We start from the raw sequence: 18546 nt of genomic DNA on the forward strand, positions 1-18546 counted from the left end.
CCCATTACAATTGATCGGAATTCACTTTTTTGGTCGTCGCATCAAAGCTGTAAAAATATCTCACAGCATTTTAATCGACGTTGATTTTGTCATTTCAAATGCTAATGTAGGATCCTCAGAGCAATTGTTTTAGAAATGCTGGTCTGTGCTTCAATTTTCATTGGTTTTCAGGCGACGGTCACTTAGAACAATTTCTTCGACTAAACTGTTTCCTAGAGTAGTCATCGTTTCAGGAGCTCATACACGTGAATCATCTTAATGATTCTCCTCCTCAGCGATACAGCATAGACCAATTTTTAGTTGCTTCATTTTGTATTGGTGTTATTATTAATCCTTATTAATTATTAATCCTTCTTCAGTCATTTAGATTCATGGCGCAATTCTTGCTTGGAAAAAAATTTAAATCCAAAAGACAAGTTGAAAATGCAGTGCGCCAATTTTTGCATCCAAGCCACCCTCTATAGATATTTTATGATATAACAATAGATAGAAAAATATATATGTTTGTTTATATGATTCTCGAGTTTTTGTATCGAGAATATTGGGGTTGTAACATTTCGATTCGGACTATACATAAGAAGTTACATACTATCGCATTTACGTATAGTGCGATTTCTTTTCTTTGTTTACACATCTCGTAGTAAAATTACAGTAGTGGTGTAATTGTGTTATTTTCGTTTATCAACATTCAGCTACAACTTAGGCCTTTAGTTACGATGCAATCTATATTTTTTCGACAGAGAAACATTTTCAAGTAACTACTGATCATATTTTTTCAATAAAAGTCGAAGAATTAGTTTGTGCCTGAAAAAGGATCACATTTTGGCGAACTGATGATTAGTTTTATGAAGTCACCAAAAAAACATCAAGCGTTATATTGAAATTTATAATAATAATCAAAACTGTATATTGAATTGCTATATTTATATAATAATAACTCATGGTAAGCAAGATAAACATTCCTATGAAATATTTTATTACATATTCAAGACAAATGCAAATAAACTATTTCTCAAATGAGATATAATTTGCTCTCATGGAATTCATTGCTTTCGACCTATTTCATTTTATTATATAGTTGCATGGGAAATTAAGAATAAAATTTCAGCATCTTGCATAGAGAGCTAAACTGAACAAATATTTAGATATGCAATATATTGAAATGGACTTTAGAAAAATAAAATTCACATATGTGCACTTTGTACTATAAAAATAAAAAAATGAATATAGGAAATTTATAAGTTCCTTAATTTAATCATAATTGTTCCTTAAGAAATATTAATAATATCATAATCCTGACGAGGCAGCGTGTCCATTACATCTAATACGACTGACACATAGAAGTTTTCTCTTTTATATATATTTCACCCTATAGGGTGTAGAAGTGTTGATTTTTCTATTCAGCGAACTTCTTATGAAAAAAATCATTCCATTATATCTTGCGTCAAACTTTTTAATTCGACCTATGACCTTCCTTATTTCAAGATTTTTCTAAGCGTGCTTTCCCATGTTGCTTGTACTTTTCCTTTTACCTTTTTCCTCGCATTTTACTCTCCCACATTTTCTTAACCGGCACTGTATTATCAATCCTTTGTAGGTGACCCCAGCAAGTATGTATTCTTGCTTGGGTTTAAATCTTCACTTATAAGCGAGTTTCTGAGTCTATCATTTTTACTTACTCCTTTTACTCTTCTGAGGTATTTCATCTCTGCTAAAACATTTTAGTCTTGTCTCTCTCTGTCAATACACAAGATTAACAACCGTATGCGAGAATATTTGGCCTGTAAATTGCTTTGAACACTTTTCTCTTTGTTTCTTTGGAAATTTTTTTGCTTAATGGATAACAATACCTTAATTCCTAGGTATTGGAACCTACTAACTGCTTTTTAAGTTCCTCCACACCTCCAATATGAGTTTTTTCTTCTACATTTGTCATTACCATCACATTTTTTTCTTTTTGCTTAGTTTCATTACGCTTTTTGTCAATGTTTGGTTCCAGTTGTTTATATTTTCTTGTAGATCCTTCTGATTTACTGTTATGATAATCATATCATCTCCAAAGAAGAAACAGAAGAAACATTTTTGTATAAATCTTTATAAATGGTTGACAGCTTTTTCACTGCTTTCTTCTGATATCTTCAATTTTATGGAATCGGTTTCTTTTCATGCCTGTTCTCATACGAGGAAATGAGTCATACGGTGTGTGGGGCAGGACAAACATGCCATATCTAGCAGGAAAACTTGTTGAGTAAAATGAAATAAGTGTATAAGTGCAATAGAAATAAACCAAAATAAATTGTTACTTATTTTTACAGAAGAAAACTTCCCTTCAAGCTTCAGCAGCCTTCGCAATGACAATAGTAAGATGTTGGAGTGTTTTTCAGTAAAGTGTGTTTTTACATTATCTAATTCACAAGTGCATCAAACATTGTATAATATTTATAGTATATATCATGAACTTCGCTCTACTACATAGATAAAGTACGAGAAATTTATATTTCCATTCATAAATTGCCTCTGAAATCCAACGATTTCTGGAACCAATGATTGCGGTTGATAAAGAGTAAATCTTGTATAAAATATGATGCGAAAAGACCGTTGGTGAAGCCAATGTTGAGGCCAAGGTGCAGCTTGGTTTTTGGTGGAATTGGAAGGGTGTAGTTAATCATGAGCTTATTGAACCTTTTCAAATTAACAATTCACCTATCCACTATCAATAGCCGATGCGATTGAAGCAGGGAATTAAAAAAAGCACGAAAAGAATTGGTTAGATAAGAATCATAATTCATCGTATTACAAGTTATATTGATATCACGTACCGACTGATCTCAACGAAGTTGACTGTCCAATAGACGTTATTTCTCCATAGCGATAATTATTGTGGACAACAAAAAAGGGTCAAACCCAAAACGAGGGGGATTCGACTCGGTCAACCATTGAAAAAGAAATTAAAAGAGCAATCCCAAGTGGACTCACATTCCCAATGCCCCATGGCCAGAAAAACGTGGCATACAGTCTTACCACGAGGATATTTTGTAATTTCAAACAACGGCAACTTTCACTTCAAACATCCTATGGATCACATGCCTAGGAGAAGGCGAACAAAAGGAATAAAGTGGGAGTGTGAATCCTGTTCTAATGCAAGTTTATTTCAAAAGGGTATCCTTGAGTCAGTTAGCGCCAGAATAATAGCGTCAAGTTATTCAGATTTCTATGAAACTTTGTGAAACATTGAAGGAAAGCAAAGGAAAAATCAATATTGCGTTAACTGTTTTATCATTGACAACATTATTTTTCTTCTTCTACCTAAAAGAGGTTCCAAAAGAAGATGCTACTGTAATATAAAAGCAAATATAACAGTGAGTCTAAAGTCATACTGGCATATCTGTATGTATGCATGCATGTATGAGGTGAGATAAAGTTGAATCAAACGAACGTTAAATGAAAAATATCACATGCGAAATCTTTCAAGTGCTCTAAAGGAAAATACGCGTTTTGCAATATGCTGGTTTGATTTAACAGCGACGATATTTCCATATCGTGTTCGATTAATAACTAATAAGTAGGATTCACTATTTACATTTTGCCTTTGATATTTCAATAGTGTCAAAAATTAGTAACTTAAGACAATACATAACAACGGTGATTCTCCAAACTTGAGGTAGTTTTTCCTTAGATTTGTTATTCAATTTAACCTTTAAGTACTAACAGAGTTTTCTAGCGTGAGTACTAACATCGGTCTATTGAACCTGAAATGAAAAATGCTGTTTTTGTTTATTTCTCAATCTTATGAAAGCATCAAAAACATAATGGAAGTTTGTCCACTATTTATTTATTTTATTTATTCATTAAGTTCACAATTACTACAAATCAAACAATAAACAACCGCCATTGAGCTTCTCTTCCTTCTGTGAAATTTTGGAGTTCATTAGAAAAATTCTCAAATTAACTGAGAGTTTATCTAGGAAAGAAATCTTGATTTTATAATCATAGACTACAAATACAAACACTAAAAATTGCTTCTAGGTACAATTGTTCAACTTTGTCAACACTGTTCTGGGTACTGTTGAAAATCATAATGATGTCTGGTCTTCTTCTATCATTGGTTCAAGCTTTTGCTCTTACTTAGAATCTTCTAGTCCAGTGGTCCCTAACCTTTTTTGTGCCATGCCCCACCCAAGTCCTTCTGAAACTCTTATGCCCCTTTTTATAATAAATAAATAATTTTTATTTATTATATATATAAATTATCCCATGTGGGGCATGGGTCCCATGTTAGAAAACAAGTTTCTAGTGGATCTTCTTCAAGACCTTCATTCAGATACTTCGTATCGTCCTAATAATTATTTTTTTTGTAACTCTCCTTGAAATTGTTCTTGATCCTTCTTGTAACTCATGCATAAAAGCATTTTTTATATATTGAAGTTTACAAATAATACACTAAATCGTTAAATTTTTTTCAAAATTGCAAAATGCAAAATTTCTGCATTATTCACATGAATTTTGTTACTATTTATTCTTAATAAAACTCAAAAGTCTATTCCAGTTTCTATCGAGTAACTTGAAAAATCAAATTGTTTCAATTAAGCTAGAATTATCGCACTCAAATCTGCAGTAGATCAAACTGAGCAGTCCTAATATTGACCTAAGAGGCCGAAGCTTCTGCACCTCTACCAATCCATCGATGCGGAAAATGGTTACTCAACTAATTACGACACCTTGTATCAAGATGCGTTGGAGCTTGCAGTCTCAGTTGGCGAAATTTAACTTAAGTCAGTCTTATTTTTTAGTTTAGTTCGCAGGTTTGATTGTCTCTTTCCATTCGGATCTCCTCCTGTCCGAGATACTTGTAGGATGTTAAGTATTCCTCCTAACTTTAGGTTACGACTTGAGTCTTAATTTGTATCAAATTGGGTCTATACTATTTACCTCGTCTAGTCGGTATGAAAATAGCACAACATCTTCGCAGATGGGTTAGCTCTTCTTTATTCGGATGAATTGTACCACTTGTAACACTTACGGTGGAAAGTTTATTCTTATGAATAACAGCCATCATTACTCATTCACTGTAATTTCACATTGATAATTAGTTGATGATTTTCTTTCGTATCAAATTGATTTTCTTGTTAATAATGTATATTTCCCATATTTAAGAACGTCACGAAAGATGGATTGGCGGAATTTATAACTGGAAATCTTCAAAATGGATCTGGGCCGTATCTGGTCAGTCGATATCCTATAACGGTTTCAATATTCAAGCCATGCAAAACCGAACAACCGACAGTTTGAAATGGAACGGCATATTTTTGGATCCTGCATATGATAATCAGTAAGTAAATACGAATAAAAAGGCTAATGTATAGATATTAGAAAAATATTCACGTCATTTGAATCTTACTTAATTTATAAATAATGGTTTTCACTGAAATTCTATGTTATTCATGTAGGTAAGGGCTATTTTTTAGTGTAGAAATGGTCCACATGAAATACGACGTCTTCTTTGTGCTTTATTGCCAAAAAATGGTTACAATTTGTAGACAAAAGCTTGTAAAAACTAGAAACAAACATAAAAATAACTAAATAAAGTTACAAATGAAATAAATTTTCAATATACAAAAGAAAACCACAATGAATAACAAAGTTATGGGTAATAATTAGTATATAAGTTTATAACCAAATTAAACCGGTATGCAGCGTGTCCGAAAATTTAAAATTATTATTAGAATTCGTCATTTACTGAGTGAAAGGCACTTTCCAGCAAATATGCCCAAAAATTATTACGAAATGCGGGAAAAGATTATATCGATTCGATTTCAATTGGCATTTTTTTGTATTGTAAAATATTGAGTCCTTAAGTAATTCTGAACCTGGAGTAGGTAGGTAAAGGTTGTGTTCCGTTTTTGTAAGTGGATAGGCGTGCAACGCTCTTTCTGAAATTGGAGAAGCGTGATTACGTATTAAACAAACGGATTGAAAAATGAATAAGGAACGAAAAGTTCAAATTTTTAATTTTTTTTTATAAGTCCCGATAGTGAATACTGCTGATTAGTCCGAATAAATATCTAACAGCTCTATTTTCCAGTTTGAAGATTCGCTCAAATTGAGTCGCATCGCACGTACCCCAAAAGGGAAGTGCATATCGGGAATGCGACTCAATAAGTACATAATAAACTGTTAAGGAGGTGGATGAGTTCAGTTCTTTAAAAACTTATCTCAGCGCAAAGCAGGAGAAACTTGGAATTGTCCACAACAAGCCCTAAGAATTTTACGACTTCCATGGTGATGTTACTAAATAAAAAAGGCAGCAAAGTATTTTCATATTATAAAACTTTATCTATGGAAACGTTGAGACACAGATGATTAGTATCGCACCATGATATAAGGGTGATTGGGTTACTAGATATGATTCTACGATTTACAGTGAGATCAGAGAAAATAGTATCGTCTGCAAAAAAGACATATTTTACCACTGATGTCTACATAAAAGATGTCGTTAAAAAACAAAATAGGGCCTATTATTGAGCCTTGGGGCACTCCACATCCTATTGGCTTGCAAAAAGACATCGTGGTATCAACCCTTAACTGGTGGCTTCGGTTGGTAAGATATGACTTACACCATGCTGCAAGAGGTGTTTTCCTGAAAGCTTTGGAAAATTCACGAAAAGTTGTTGCATTTATCGGGTAGGTTGAACTCTTACCGATTAAAACCTTCCCCGATCTCAAGAGCACTTTGTAGCAGAAACCGCTCTCACAAGTCGTCGCTGCTGCAAAAGTTGTCTCTCTGTTCTATCTATAAAGCTCATTCTTTTTTCATTTGTTTCCCATTATAATTCTCACGACTCTTCATTCCTTACGACGCTGCTCAATATTTTTGTCTCTCATATATCGCCCTAGTATCTGTCCACATTGAGCACGAAAGAACGGTGTACATAGCGTCGTCTACTTCGTCACACTACGTACACTACTACGTTATTTATTTCTCTTCACCTGTCAAATAGATATTCTTGTGATCTAAGCGAACTTGATTCAGGTAGTAGTCGATTTCCTCGTGGGTTTATCCAATCCAAGTATCTATATTTGGCATTAATTCCTTCCTTACTTCTCACTATCTTGCTGAGATAGTTAAATATGCGCTTGTAGTTCGCATATTCATATGCTTTAATCTGTTTTATATTTGTAGTAGATTTAGTGCACAACAGATGCGTGTACAGGGTCCTTCACAACGAGCTGAATCGATATGCATATGGAAAGATACTGGGACTAGGGGACTAGGAAATGCTCGATTCAGCTAAAATAATTTCAATTTTTTTAAACTTCCGTTTATACCGGAAATGGACCCAAACTTCGTTATTTTAAACGGAATGCTATGGTTTTTATTAAATTTTTGGAGTCTACGCTAAATTTCAATATAACTTTATATGAGTCATCGTATGACTAAAGTCCAGCATTTTTTAATTTTTCACTTTTTCGAAATTTTAGGACACATGCAGCCCTCCACTAAAAAAATTATATTTCTGAGTTTAAGTGAGTCAGGTCTAATATTTTCGGGATTTGGACAACTAACACTTACAACATTCAAAATCTGTAAAAATCTTGACAAACATTTATATAGGGTGTTCAGAAAATGAGGCCGAATTTCGCTAGAAATGGCCACCCCCATTTTACTCTTTACCATTGGATTCTACGCTTTAAATTAAGGGGATCTCGTTAGTAAATTCAGATTTCTCAAATTAACGGTTTTTGTAAAAACTTGAAAAAACTTAAATTTTTATGGTTTTTAATTGTCACCTGCCGATGGCGAAAAACGAATAATAAAAGTAAATTTCGAAATGCATTCCGAACTCTTTCCTTTCTTCTTTTGTAGTTAGCGACGAAGCACACACGATATCTTTCATACGACTGCAAAGAAAAAAATCTAATGGGGTTATATCCCGTGAACGGGGAGGTTAAAAACCATGAAGATTTCAGTTTTTTCAAGTTTCTACAAAAACCGTTAATTTGAGATATATGAATTCACTAACGAAGTTCCCTTAACTTAAGCGTAGAATCCAATGGTAAAGATGGGGGTTGCCATTTGAAAAAATTAAGTTTTCCAAGTTTTTATATAACGAAATTCGGCACCATTTTCTCTATCCATGAAGACCTTTTAGGATTACTATAAAGTGACGAATATATTATAGATGAACTTTTAGATTAATATTGAATATTCTTTGTATCGGATTCTCTTTATCCATGAACACCTTTAGAATTTTCTTTTTCTATACCAGATTTCTAAGACATCGTTATAGAACTGCCATAAAATTTTTATGAGATTGCTTTGTAACTGTGTTATAAAAACTCTTTAAGATCTGTGAGAACGTTTATTCAACAATTCTATTATTGTTTCCTGCAAACCTTACAAAGCAGCTTGAGGAACTGAAAAGTTCTATTAGAATGGTGCCCTTTTCTATGTTATAAGTGTTTATGAACGTTTTGAAAATGTTCTTAGAACGAACAGTGCTCTGAAAACGTTCTTACGATTTGTATAGAATATGAAATTGTTAGCTGGGATGTCCTACGTTAGTTTTCTACTAGAATTATTATCATTGACCGGAAAATTCTTATTCTTATTTATTTATTTTTAAATATATTACATTTTAATAAATTGAGGAAGGTTTCAATATCATTACTTGTGTAATTCTCCAGAAATTTTACACAGAATACGTAAGTTACGTTGAACACATTATTTTCATTCTCATGCGGTAGATAAATTTCAAATCTTGATTATATACGAGATGTAAAAATGTTGGTTGTTCCCTTCCGTTTCTTGAATTGATATAGATACAATATCCATCCATTCAAATACAAATAGGAATAATTGGAATTCAGTGCCAATTTATATGATTATTTTGCGATCAAGTGTGGAATTTGTAGAAAAATTCACGATTGAATTATTCTCATGTTTGGTACTACTTATTGGTTTTTTCATTCATTATAGGTAATAAATCTCCTGTTAAAAGCAGTTTTAATTACGCTCACCTTGGACAGTGTTGAAATATGAAAGTTAATAGCAGAGAAGGGAACAAGTGTCTCAATAAAAATTATATCTATTTGCTTATAAGCACTAAATTTTAAGAATTTGATTAATAGACCCACTCAAGTATTTCGAAAACAGATTTTACGATTTTCAAACATTTTCTTAATAGTTTAAAAGCCAGACCAGATTCGAGAACGCATATTTTTTTGTACCCGACGTTTTTTCCAGTGAAACTGATATACTCAGTAAATCAGCAATGGGTAATAGCTTTGCCCGACCGCGGTAGGTTTTGAAGTCCCTCAAGTGAGCCAGTTGATTTCAAACGTTGTTACAACACGGCAACAACTTTTCAGAATTCTAAAACAATATTTTAGAGCGTCTATCATTTCAATATATTATTCGTTGAACTGCTTCGAGCTATTATTAAAAATGGCCGTTGGTTGTAACTTTTCGGCTTACAGATGTCCATGAATAAGTATTTCCATTGTAATTTTCACATTCTCAGAATTTATATAATGCATGTATGGAATAAATTTCATTCAAGCGTTATTTTCTACTACGTGAAGAAAAAACTAGAACAAGTCGATTTTTATTCTTAAATTGACAATTCACAATATGAAAATATCATCTGCAGCATCCCCTCTGAATTATAAGCAACCCCTCGAAAATTTTCAATAAGAAAATGGGTCGTAATGCATCTTGTTGGAAAGGGATTTCAGTTCTCTGTTCAGCAATATCAAGTTTTTTAAATTTGATGCAATCATAACTGAGAAAATTTATTTTTAAGATGGAAAATTTTGATAATGTCTCTATCTCAAAGCTTGTAACCTTAAATCACTCCCCGGCGGGAGACTCTAGAAACTGGTACTCAGATGGAGTGAACAATTAATATTAAATTGGAAGCCATCAGCTTTTTAACGAACGACGTTAAAAATTAATTCAAAAGGCGGAAAAACAATCTAAACTATTCCTGGACACGATTACCCAAATCAATATTTATTGCTTAGAACAATAAAAAAAATTTCAGCATTAACTACGGAATGAAAAGAGCTGAACAAACAAAAGCAATTATAAATTGAAAACAACTCTATTTCTAAATATTAGAGATAAGACTAAGACTTATCTATGGAAGTCCGGGATGTTTGCAGCTCCCAACTGGATTCCCAGATGTTAGAGTTGAGGTTGAGTTTGTTGTCTGGTGAATGTTGTGGAAACTCCCAACCTGGCAGCTGTAGAGTAGCGAATATAAAGAATAAAATCACCACAAATTTAATATAATTTATTTTTGCTTGAAGTGTGGATAGGAAGAGGAAGAATTCGAATCAATTTCGAGGTATTATTACCGAGGTGATTTTGGAATTCACGTACAATATTTTGTATGACTTCAGGGGTTATTTTGTTAAATTCTTCCATTATCCTAATTTTTGAATTATCATTATTGTCTATTAAAATATACGTAATCTAAAGGAGTAAAATCGAGGGATCCAGCTGGCCACTCGATAGTTCCACATTTTTCAATCGATCTATTGGGAAAAACGTCGTTTAAATAATCTCTAACTGTACGTGCAAAATGTGGTGCAGATCCGTCTTGATGGTAGTAAATAGATAGATCTCTTTCATTTGGATGATTAACATCTGGAAAAAGTCTTTGTAATGTAGACACTGAGAAGTTAATAAAAAAATCGAGATAAACCTCACTATTAGCTGTACCCTTAAAAAAAAATAAGTGCCAATAATTTTATTGTTAATGATACCAGTCCAAACGTTAACTTTTTTAAGATGTCTACCAATATCTACAGTTCTGTTTGTTAACTGTTTCATTTAAATGAAACTTCCCTTCATTAGAAAAAACTATTTTGATTATGAGCTGCAGATCTGTGTTCATTTTTCTGCCTATCATCGATGGGCAAAACTAGGGTACTTTTGACCCATGAAAAATATATTGAAAAAAAAAATAAATAAATCTTTGTTTGATTCTTTATACAATGAATAAGAATATTTTCAATAGATATTCAAGATTTCATTGGATGGACATGTTTTTTAATTGTTTATTTTGAGTGCTTGTCGTAGGCGTCGCTTACCTTTAAGTCTCTCTAGGCCCCTCCACACTCTTGCGAGAATCTCGCGATAACGCAAGAAACATGTGAGAAATGCGAATGTGGAACTGATTAGGGTATTTTTCTTAAGATCACACGCGTTCTCCATATTTGCTGCAGCGCGAGAACAGGCGAGGTTTATTGACTTTATACAGTTAGTTTATACATTTAGACAAATCAATTCCATATTCTTTAATCGTACTTAAAATTTCAGTTTTAAGTCCAAAAAGGACTCACAGATTTGTAATTCTTTAGGTACATTATCATCATTGTCTGTTATCGAGATGTATCGAAAAACTACAGAAAGTTGGACAATTTTTGAAAATTCTTGAGTTGTTTTCAAAATAATTGTCAGAAATGAAAACATTTCACTAATTTTTGTTTACATAAATTAGGGACCTCTGTAGCCCGGGGGCCCCGTATCATTGATACGGCTGATACGGCGGTAGCTACGCCCCTGACTTTGACATACTTTAGTGATAACGATTATATGATTGGTATTGACTAATTTTTGTTTTCTAGATGGAACGCTGCCAAACTAACAGAGAAGAAAAAATTCATCTGTCAAGTTCAAGCCAAAGGTGTTAAGAATATTGGTCGACGAAAAAAGAAATTAGCGGACGCAACCATCACTATCTTGAAAAATAAAAAATGAGAAATTTGTTAGAAAATTGTACGTCAAAATTAAGGCGCATAACTGAAACATTTCTTCAATAAAATTGTTATAGATCAAAAAATAGGAACTTAATTAATCGTCATTAGTTAGCACTTCAATAATTTAAATATTTGACATCTTTGGATACTAGAAAAAGCAAGCTCGTCTGGTCTTACGGACTTCGTACGCAATGATTACGATAACAAAATTTTCTAGAAAGTAATATATAATTTTAGTGCTACTAACATTCAAAATTTTTATTCTAATGACTGACATTCGAAAAACAGTATAGTACAATGCAATAATAAAAATATAACTTCTACGAGGTGTGGTTATTAAATAACGAGACGGATCATATAAAACATTTTGTTTTGATGTTAGGTTAATTTATTTATTATAACTTTCAATATATAGATTGTCCCACGACGAGTTAAAACTATCTGTATATGGCAAAATACTTATAATAAAATCATGAAAATTTCTACGTATGTGTTTTCGGATACGATCTTTTTAAATAAAATATTTTCAAAGATATCCGGCTACTGTAACTTTGTTATTTTAAATAGAACACCAATATTAATAAATTTTTGAAATCTATGTCAAATTTTAGTATACTTTTATAAGAAAACTTTATCCGAAAAATGCATGCTTTTTGAGTTATTATTTTTTTTGTAAAAAATTTGACCATTGAAGACCCTTATAAATTATTTTTTTACGGGGATACCCTTAGAGATATGAAAATGGTTTCTATTCGGTTGCTTTAAGCAAAGTCAGACGTATTAGAATATTTGTGAAGTTAAACTTTGAACACTTTTTATACACACCCTGTACAGATTGAAAAATGTTCAACATAGATTCAAACACCTCTGACCTTGCTAATAGTAACCGAATAGAAATCATTTTCATATCTTCAAGGGTATCCTCATAAAAAATAATTTAGGGTCTACAAGGTTAAACTTTTTTAGAAAAAAATTAATAACTCAAATATTATACCTTTTCAGAAAAAAGTTTTTAGACAAAAGTATACTAAAATTTTACTTAAATCTCAAAAATGTATCAATATATAGAGTGTTCTATTTAAAATAACAAAGTTACAGTTTACTTCCAGTAGAACCGGAAGTTGGCCTTCTTTGAAAATACTATAGTTTTCATTCGTCGTGGGACACCCTGTATACACCTCCTCCATTTTTACATCGCTCAACGCGAATCTTTCATTGTTAGAAAAAGTGCCGAAAATCTTAATCTGTCAGTTCCTCCAGGAGGCGTATCGCTTTTCTATCACAGCTTCTGCAGACTCAACCTTGTTTCTCTTAGACAATTTTCGCATGTTTATATTTTCATGCATAATTTGCTGCACAGATTCTTTGACAATTCCTATAAATTCAGCAATTTAACAAATACTTAGCTGACGGTCATATCGAAAAATATTAGCGACTTTCTCAGTATTTTCATCCGTGATTTATTTTCACACATCTATTCGACCATCTTCGAAACTCTTAAACCACTAGAGAATACGTGTACACGACAAATATTCACTGCCATACACTTATTCCAATAAATTATAAGTTTTAGTTGCAGTTTTTCAAAGTTTCATGTGAAATTTCATAACAATACGTTGATTTATTTTTAGAAATATATAAACGAGGACTACGGCTACACTGGTTTATACATAGAGATGGTAGACATCGCTTTAGAAAGAGTAGTCTTTGGGCTAAACAATAGACAGTCAAATAACTTAGAATTTCTGGAACCCTTAGTGATATTTATAATGAATTGTATACACCAACAATCACAATTACAATGTCTGACGCGAAGGTAAATTGTTTACCTTCAGTCGCTTAAGATGATAACTTGGTTATCGAAACGCACTGCAGACAGTGTAATTGTGAGTGTTGGTGTAGTGGTAGCAGTAAACAGTGTGTCAAATTTGGCGTATGCGTACTTTCTCTCTTTGTTACTTAATAGCCTTACCTCGTACATATGAGGTAAAATTATATAAAATTAAATCAACTATATATTAGGAATTTGTGGTAGGTTTTAAAATAACGACCCAAATAGATAATAAATTCTTTGTCCATTTTAGCGGTCAGAAAAATGATATACTAAAGACTAGCTACTTTGTCCGCCAGTCCTAAAGGAAGTCAGTTTTTTCATGATGTTCTAATATTTGTTCAATCACATTTTTCATAATTTTCTTGCATTTTTCTCTTTTATATAAATTTTTTCGGACTAAAAGTTGGGTCACCCAAAATGCTATAACTTAGAAACTAATAGTACGACAGCTGTCAAATTTATACACTTGTCTTTTGAAGATTGAGGCTAACTAAAAATAATATGGATTAAATACTAGTAATGACATCTATGTGTTAGCACACAAACTTTTCAGCTCCCTTCATATAAAATTTTATTGAAATCATTAGAAATGTTTTAAATACGAGGGCCGTTTTTTCAACCTGCGATAGGCTATAAATAAAAGACAAGTTCATATAAAACAATAATTTTATTACCAAAATATTGATAGATATCCTTATGGTTATTTTTCGTCATAATCACCGAACAGATTGAAACATCTGTGGACAAGCTTTTTAATACCCTCTGTAAAGAAAGTTGCCGCCAATGAACAGTCCTTGAAACTTCTGAAAATTCCATAGACAAAGCAGTAATGGTGATTTTGCGGTTTTCGTTAATCATTCTGTCAAAACTCGTTGAACCAGGTCATCTGAAACGACAGGTTTGCATCCTAGGCCCTCTTCATTATGCACATCATTACGGCCATATTTAAACTTTAGACACCATTCACGCCCATCACCATCACTAATGTGTTTTCCCCATACACACCTGTTAATCTCCGATGGATTTCTGCTTCACTATTGCCTTAAGCCTGTAGAAAACGAGTTACACTTCGCAGCGTCTGGAGGAGCGATCGGAGGCTGAAAAAAACGTCCCTCGTATTTCAGATGATAATGTTAACATATAAAGACATTTCCTAAAAATTATCTAGTTTACACATTTCATTTCCTTTTTAACTATGTTTATGTTTATTGATAAATATTTAATAATTCCATATGAAAAATGACTTCTTGGTGGATAGGAGTAGATACTTAACAGTATAAGAAAAGACTTTTGCTCTATGATCAACACTGTTACGTTAACAAGTTTATCCATTATGATCTATAACTTGCTAGTGATAAAAGTCATTTAAATCTATATCGAAACTGCCTTGTAACTGTAGATTTATATTTAGTGGTAATATTAAATATGTTGTTAATTGTATTATGTATATATATTTTATTTATTGTGAAATAAAAAAAAATAAAGAGTATTATTGATGAAAAATTTCTCTACATACAGTGTTTTATCAAGTATTGTTCATATATTAACTGGAGAAAAGTTAACTGAAAACACTGAGATTGATTCTTAGCGATAATATTCCCCATTAGCAGATCACATTAACACAGTTTTTCTCTATTACTAGATGTGTACAGTACTTACTTTAAATATCATCCTCCAGTTTCCATTCTATCTATTCTTAGCTTATTGCTATTTGTTCTATACTCGTACCGGGTGTCCCAATAAGAATAGCTCTTGGCCATATATCATGTTTGTGAGTGATTGTATATTTCGAGATGACACAAAACTAGAGGATTTAGTCTTGGTGATTAGATACGTGTAAATAGGTGCCGTTCTTCAGTTACTGCTAGAAATATTGAGAGAGTGATATGATTGATCAAAAAATATCCAAAATCCATCTATCTAGCAATTGACAGAATTCTTCGTGTTAGATCCGGAACGGTAATTTTACATGGTCATATGCTGCTTAACTATTTGAAGAGGTCAGAAATGTCAAATTATAGTGGACATCGTATTTTTCATACAGTGGTTATAGGCCATGGAACAGGCAGACCATTGAAAAACAGTGAAAAAGTAGAGGTTTGTTAAAGAAGTTATGTGCCCACTTTCCACTCATATTACAGATTTAGTGGAAGCAATTGAGGGCAAAAATCAACGTATTGTTACAGCAAACTGTTATAATATTAACTTGCAGAACTTGAGAAAGTCAATATTTGCGGGTTAATTAAGCATAACTATAATGTATAGTTACAGATTGCACAGCAGACAGTTGAATTTTCACGTGAAAAAATTGTAACAGTCATTAAACATCCATCCTATTTGCCTTATGTTGCTATATGCGACTTCTGTTTATTCTCTACCTAAAGAAATATTAACGAGTACGTGGTCGACATTTCACGAAGGAGGATGAGGTAGATGAAGTAATTTTGAAAAATAAAGTTAAGATTTTCGTTAGTTTTTGATAGTATTAATGCTTGTATAAATTTTCAAACTCATTAAATTCAAAATTCAAATTGACGTTGATGGAATTAGGCAATATTTCTTATTGGGCTTGAAAGGCCGAGCTGGTCGACCGTCCGTGTATTCTTCAAGATTATCATAATGTATGTGCCGTCAATTGGTGTCCAGTCTAGGTTGAAGCGTGTGGGTGTGCGTTTAGGGTCCAATTTGACCCTCCCTTACAAGTGTAATTATTAACTAGAAAAGACGGTACAACCTGATGTGAGTGAGCAGAGTAAAGAACCGATTGTGCAGAGAGAATCATATTTTTATAAAGAAAAAACGGCATAGATGGTCAAAAATGTATGTCCGGTCGCACTCGTGCAAGCAATTTTCCTTGTATCTGGGTTGCGAGGATAATATTCCGTGAAGCAACCAGTTGAACCAATAATAGCTTGGAAATGTTTCATCAATGATCAGATGTTGGAGAATCTACCCAATTAAACAAATACTCGTATTACGGATATGGTCGCCAATTATAATATTTCAAGTCCTTCCTGCCAATTTACAAGTCATGTTGATAAAGTGAAGCTAAGTGCATTTTTTGTACTTTTATATTTAGATGGCGTCTTCATAACAAAGACTTTCAATCGCTATTCGCAGCATATGGAACTGGCCGTGATATTTTTAGGGCGACAATGTCCTTGAAGCCTTTGTATTTTCTTCTCACGGATTTGAGTTTCGATGATAAATCCACTAGAGAAGAGAGAATCAATAAAGGGGTCCATTGGTATATATTTCTGAAGTTTATGGATTATTCATTGATAATAATGATAATAATGATGATAATGAAAAATACTTATTGCATTTCATGGACGTTTTGTATGTACCTTAAAAATAAACCAGATAAGTATGGACTGAAAATCCACTGCCTATGAGATGAACAAACACATTATTTGTTGAATGCATTTATAAGAAAACTGAGTAAACCTACTTCAGACGCACTGATATTAGTTCAGCCAGTTGCCAATACCAACAGAAATGTTATAGAAGGAAAGGATTAAATTGGTTGGTACCATAAAAAAAGGGAATCACCCCCTGAGTTTCTTTCTCATGAAATCAGGTGGCCTGTTAATTCATCTGCCTTTGGATTCACAAGTAATGAAACACTTGTTTAGTATGTGTCTCAAAAAAAATAGGGCAGTTTTATTAGATGCCCTCAAGACCATACCAGAAAATAAGCCAGAGTTCATACACTTTCATAATGATTCAAAGAGTGGTTTTGATGCCCTGGTAAAAAAATGTGCATGTTATAAAGTAGGGAGAAGAACACGAAGATGACTACAAACAATAACCATCTTCGTGTTCTGATGGACTAATGGATATAGAAGGTGTAGATGCCAATGTTATTTTTAACTGTGTGGCAGGTAATCAAAAAATGGATAGAAGAAACTTTTTAACAACGTTGGAGAGGTAACTATTGAAGAAGACTTGACTCGCCGTGTCCAAGAGAAAAGTTTACCAAGAGCGTAGCGCTCTGTCTTATACAAAATAGGCAATATTGATGAAGCAGAGCCAATGGTAACTCAACAACCTGTTCAAGGACGATATCTTGATATAAAGCATAGTGTCCAAAATTATCCTGTCATACCATGAAAGATACAATTTTCAGCCATACCAGTTAAGGGTTAACAAATTCCTGCTAGGAAGCATACAATTGGAATAATTACTGTTTACAGTGTCGATAACGCAAGTAATTCTTAGCAAAAATTATTCATCTGTTCATTTATGAGACAAACTTTGGATAATTTCACATATATCAAAGATTACTCGGAACATATCATTGCGGGGTAAAGAAAAAATATGTATCTGATTCAGCGCAAAATGCATTCACTGGATTTCCTACTAACTATTTTATTTAGGTATTCAGGTATTCATCAAAAATTTAGTCAATAATTAAAAGACAAAATTTTTATACATTGCTTTATTAGCATAATAATTAATTTTAATGAAAATAAATTTTTTAGGAACACATTATAATCGGAATTGAGTATAATATCTAAAACTTTATGGAATTTGAAGCCAAAATTTCTTTAGTATTCTATTAGAACAAATAAATGATTGATGAAATATTATATAATTAGAAAAATTCGGATATTATACTTAATTTCTATGGTTACATATATCATATTACAAGTACGAATAAGCGTTTTTAACAGTACTATAAAAAAATATAAAAAAAGTTAAGCTGATTTTTCTTTGTAAACGATAAACAATGTTAATTGAATGAAATGATTGAACACATCGTAAACAGCGTTAAAAATTCAGTATTTGCATAAAACTGCAGAAGTAACGAGAAAAGATGTTGCCAGCATCAAAGCAAATCAAGAACTGGTTTCTTAGAAAAAAGTTATTAACTCTGTAACTGAAATATTATCAAGTATTCGTAGTGACTTTCGTAGAGAAGTAGCATCCGGATTGATTCGTAA

General features: G+C 32.5%; 1 protein-coding gene across 2 annotated transcripts in view; it reads left to right on the top strand.

The window, feature by feature from the left end:
- The window catches only part of LOC130894088 (uncharacterized), a 98204-nt gene extending 83093 nt beyond the window's left edge, over positions 1–15111 (top strand). The window contains exons 6-8 of one of the 2 annotated variants that reach the window (XM_057800663.1): positions 2316–2360; positions 5155–5329; positions 11635–15111. In XM_057800663.1, coding sequence (XP_057656646.1) covers positions 2316–2360; positions 5155–5329; positions 11635–11767 — 353 coding nt within the window. In that variant the 3' untranslated portion in view covers positions 11768–15111. The remainder of the gene's footprint in view (positions 1–2315; positions 2361–5154; positions 5330–11634) is intronic. The other variant, XM_057800664.1, reaches the window with a different exon arrangement.
- Positions 15112–18546: the final 3435 nt, after the last annotated feature.

Source organism: Diorhabda carinulata, chromosome 5 (genome assembly GCF_026250575.1).
Source record: "Diorhabda carinulata isolate Delta chromosome 5, icDioCari1.1, whole genome shotgun sequence".
NCBI lineage: Eukaryota > Metazoa > Arthropoda > Insecta > Coleoptera > Chrysomelidae > Diorhabda > Diorhabda carinulata.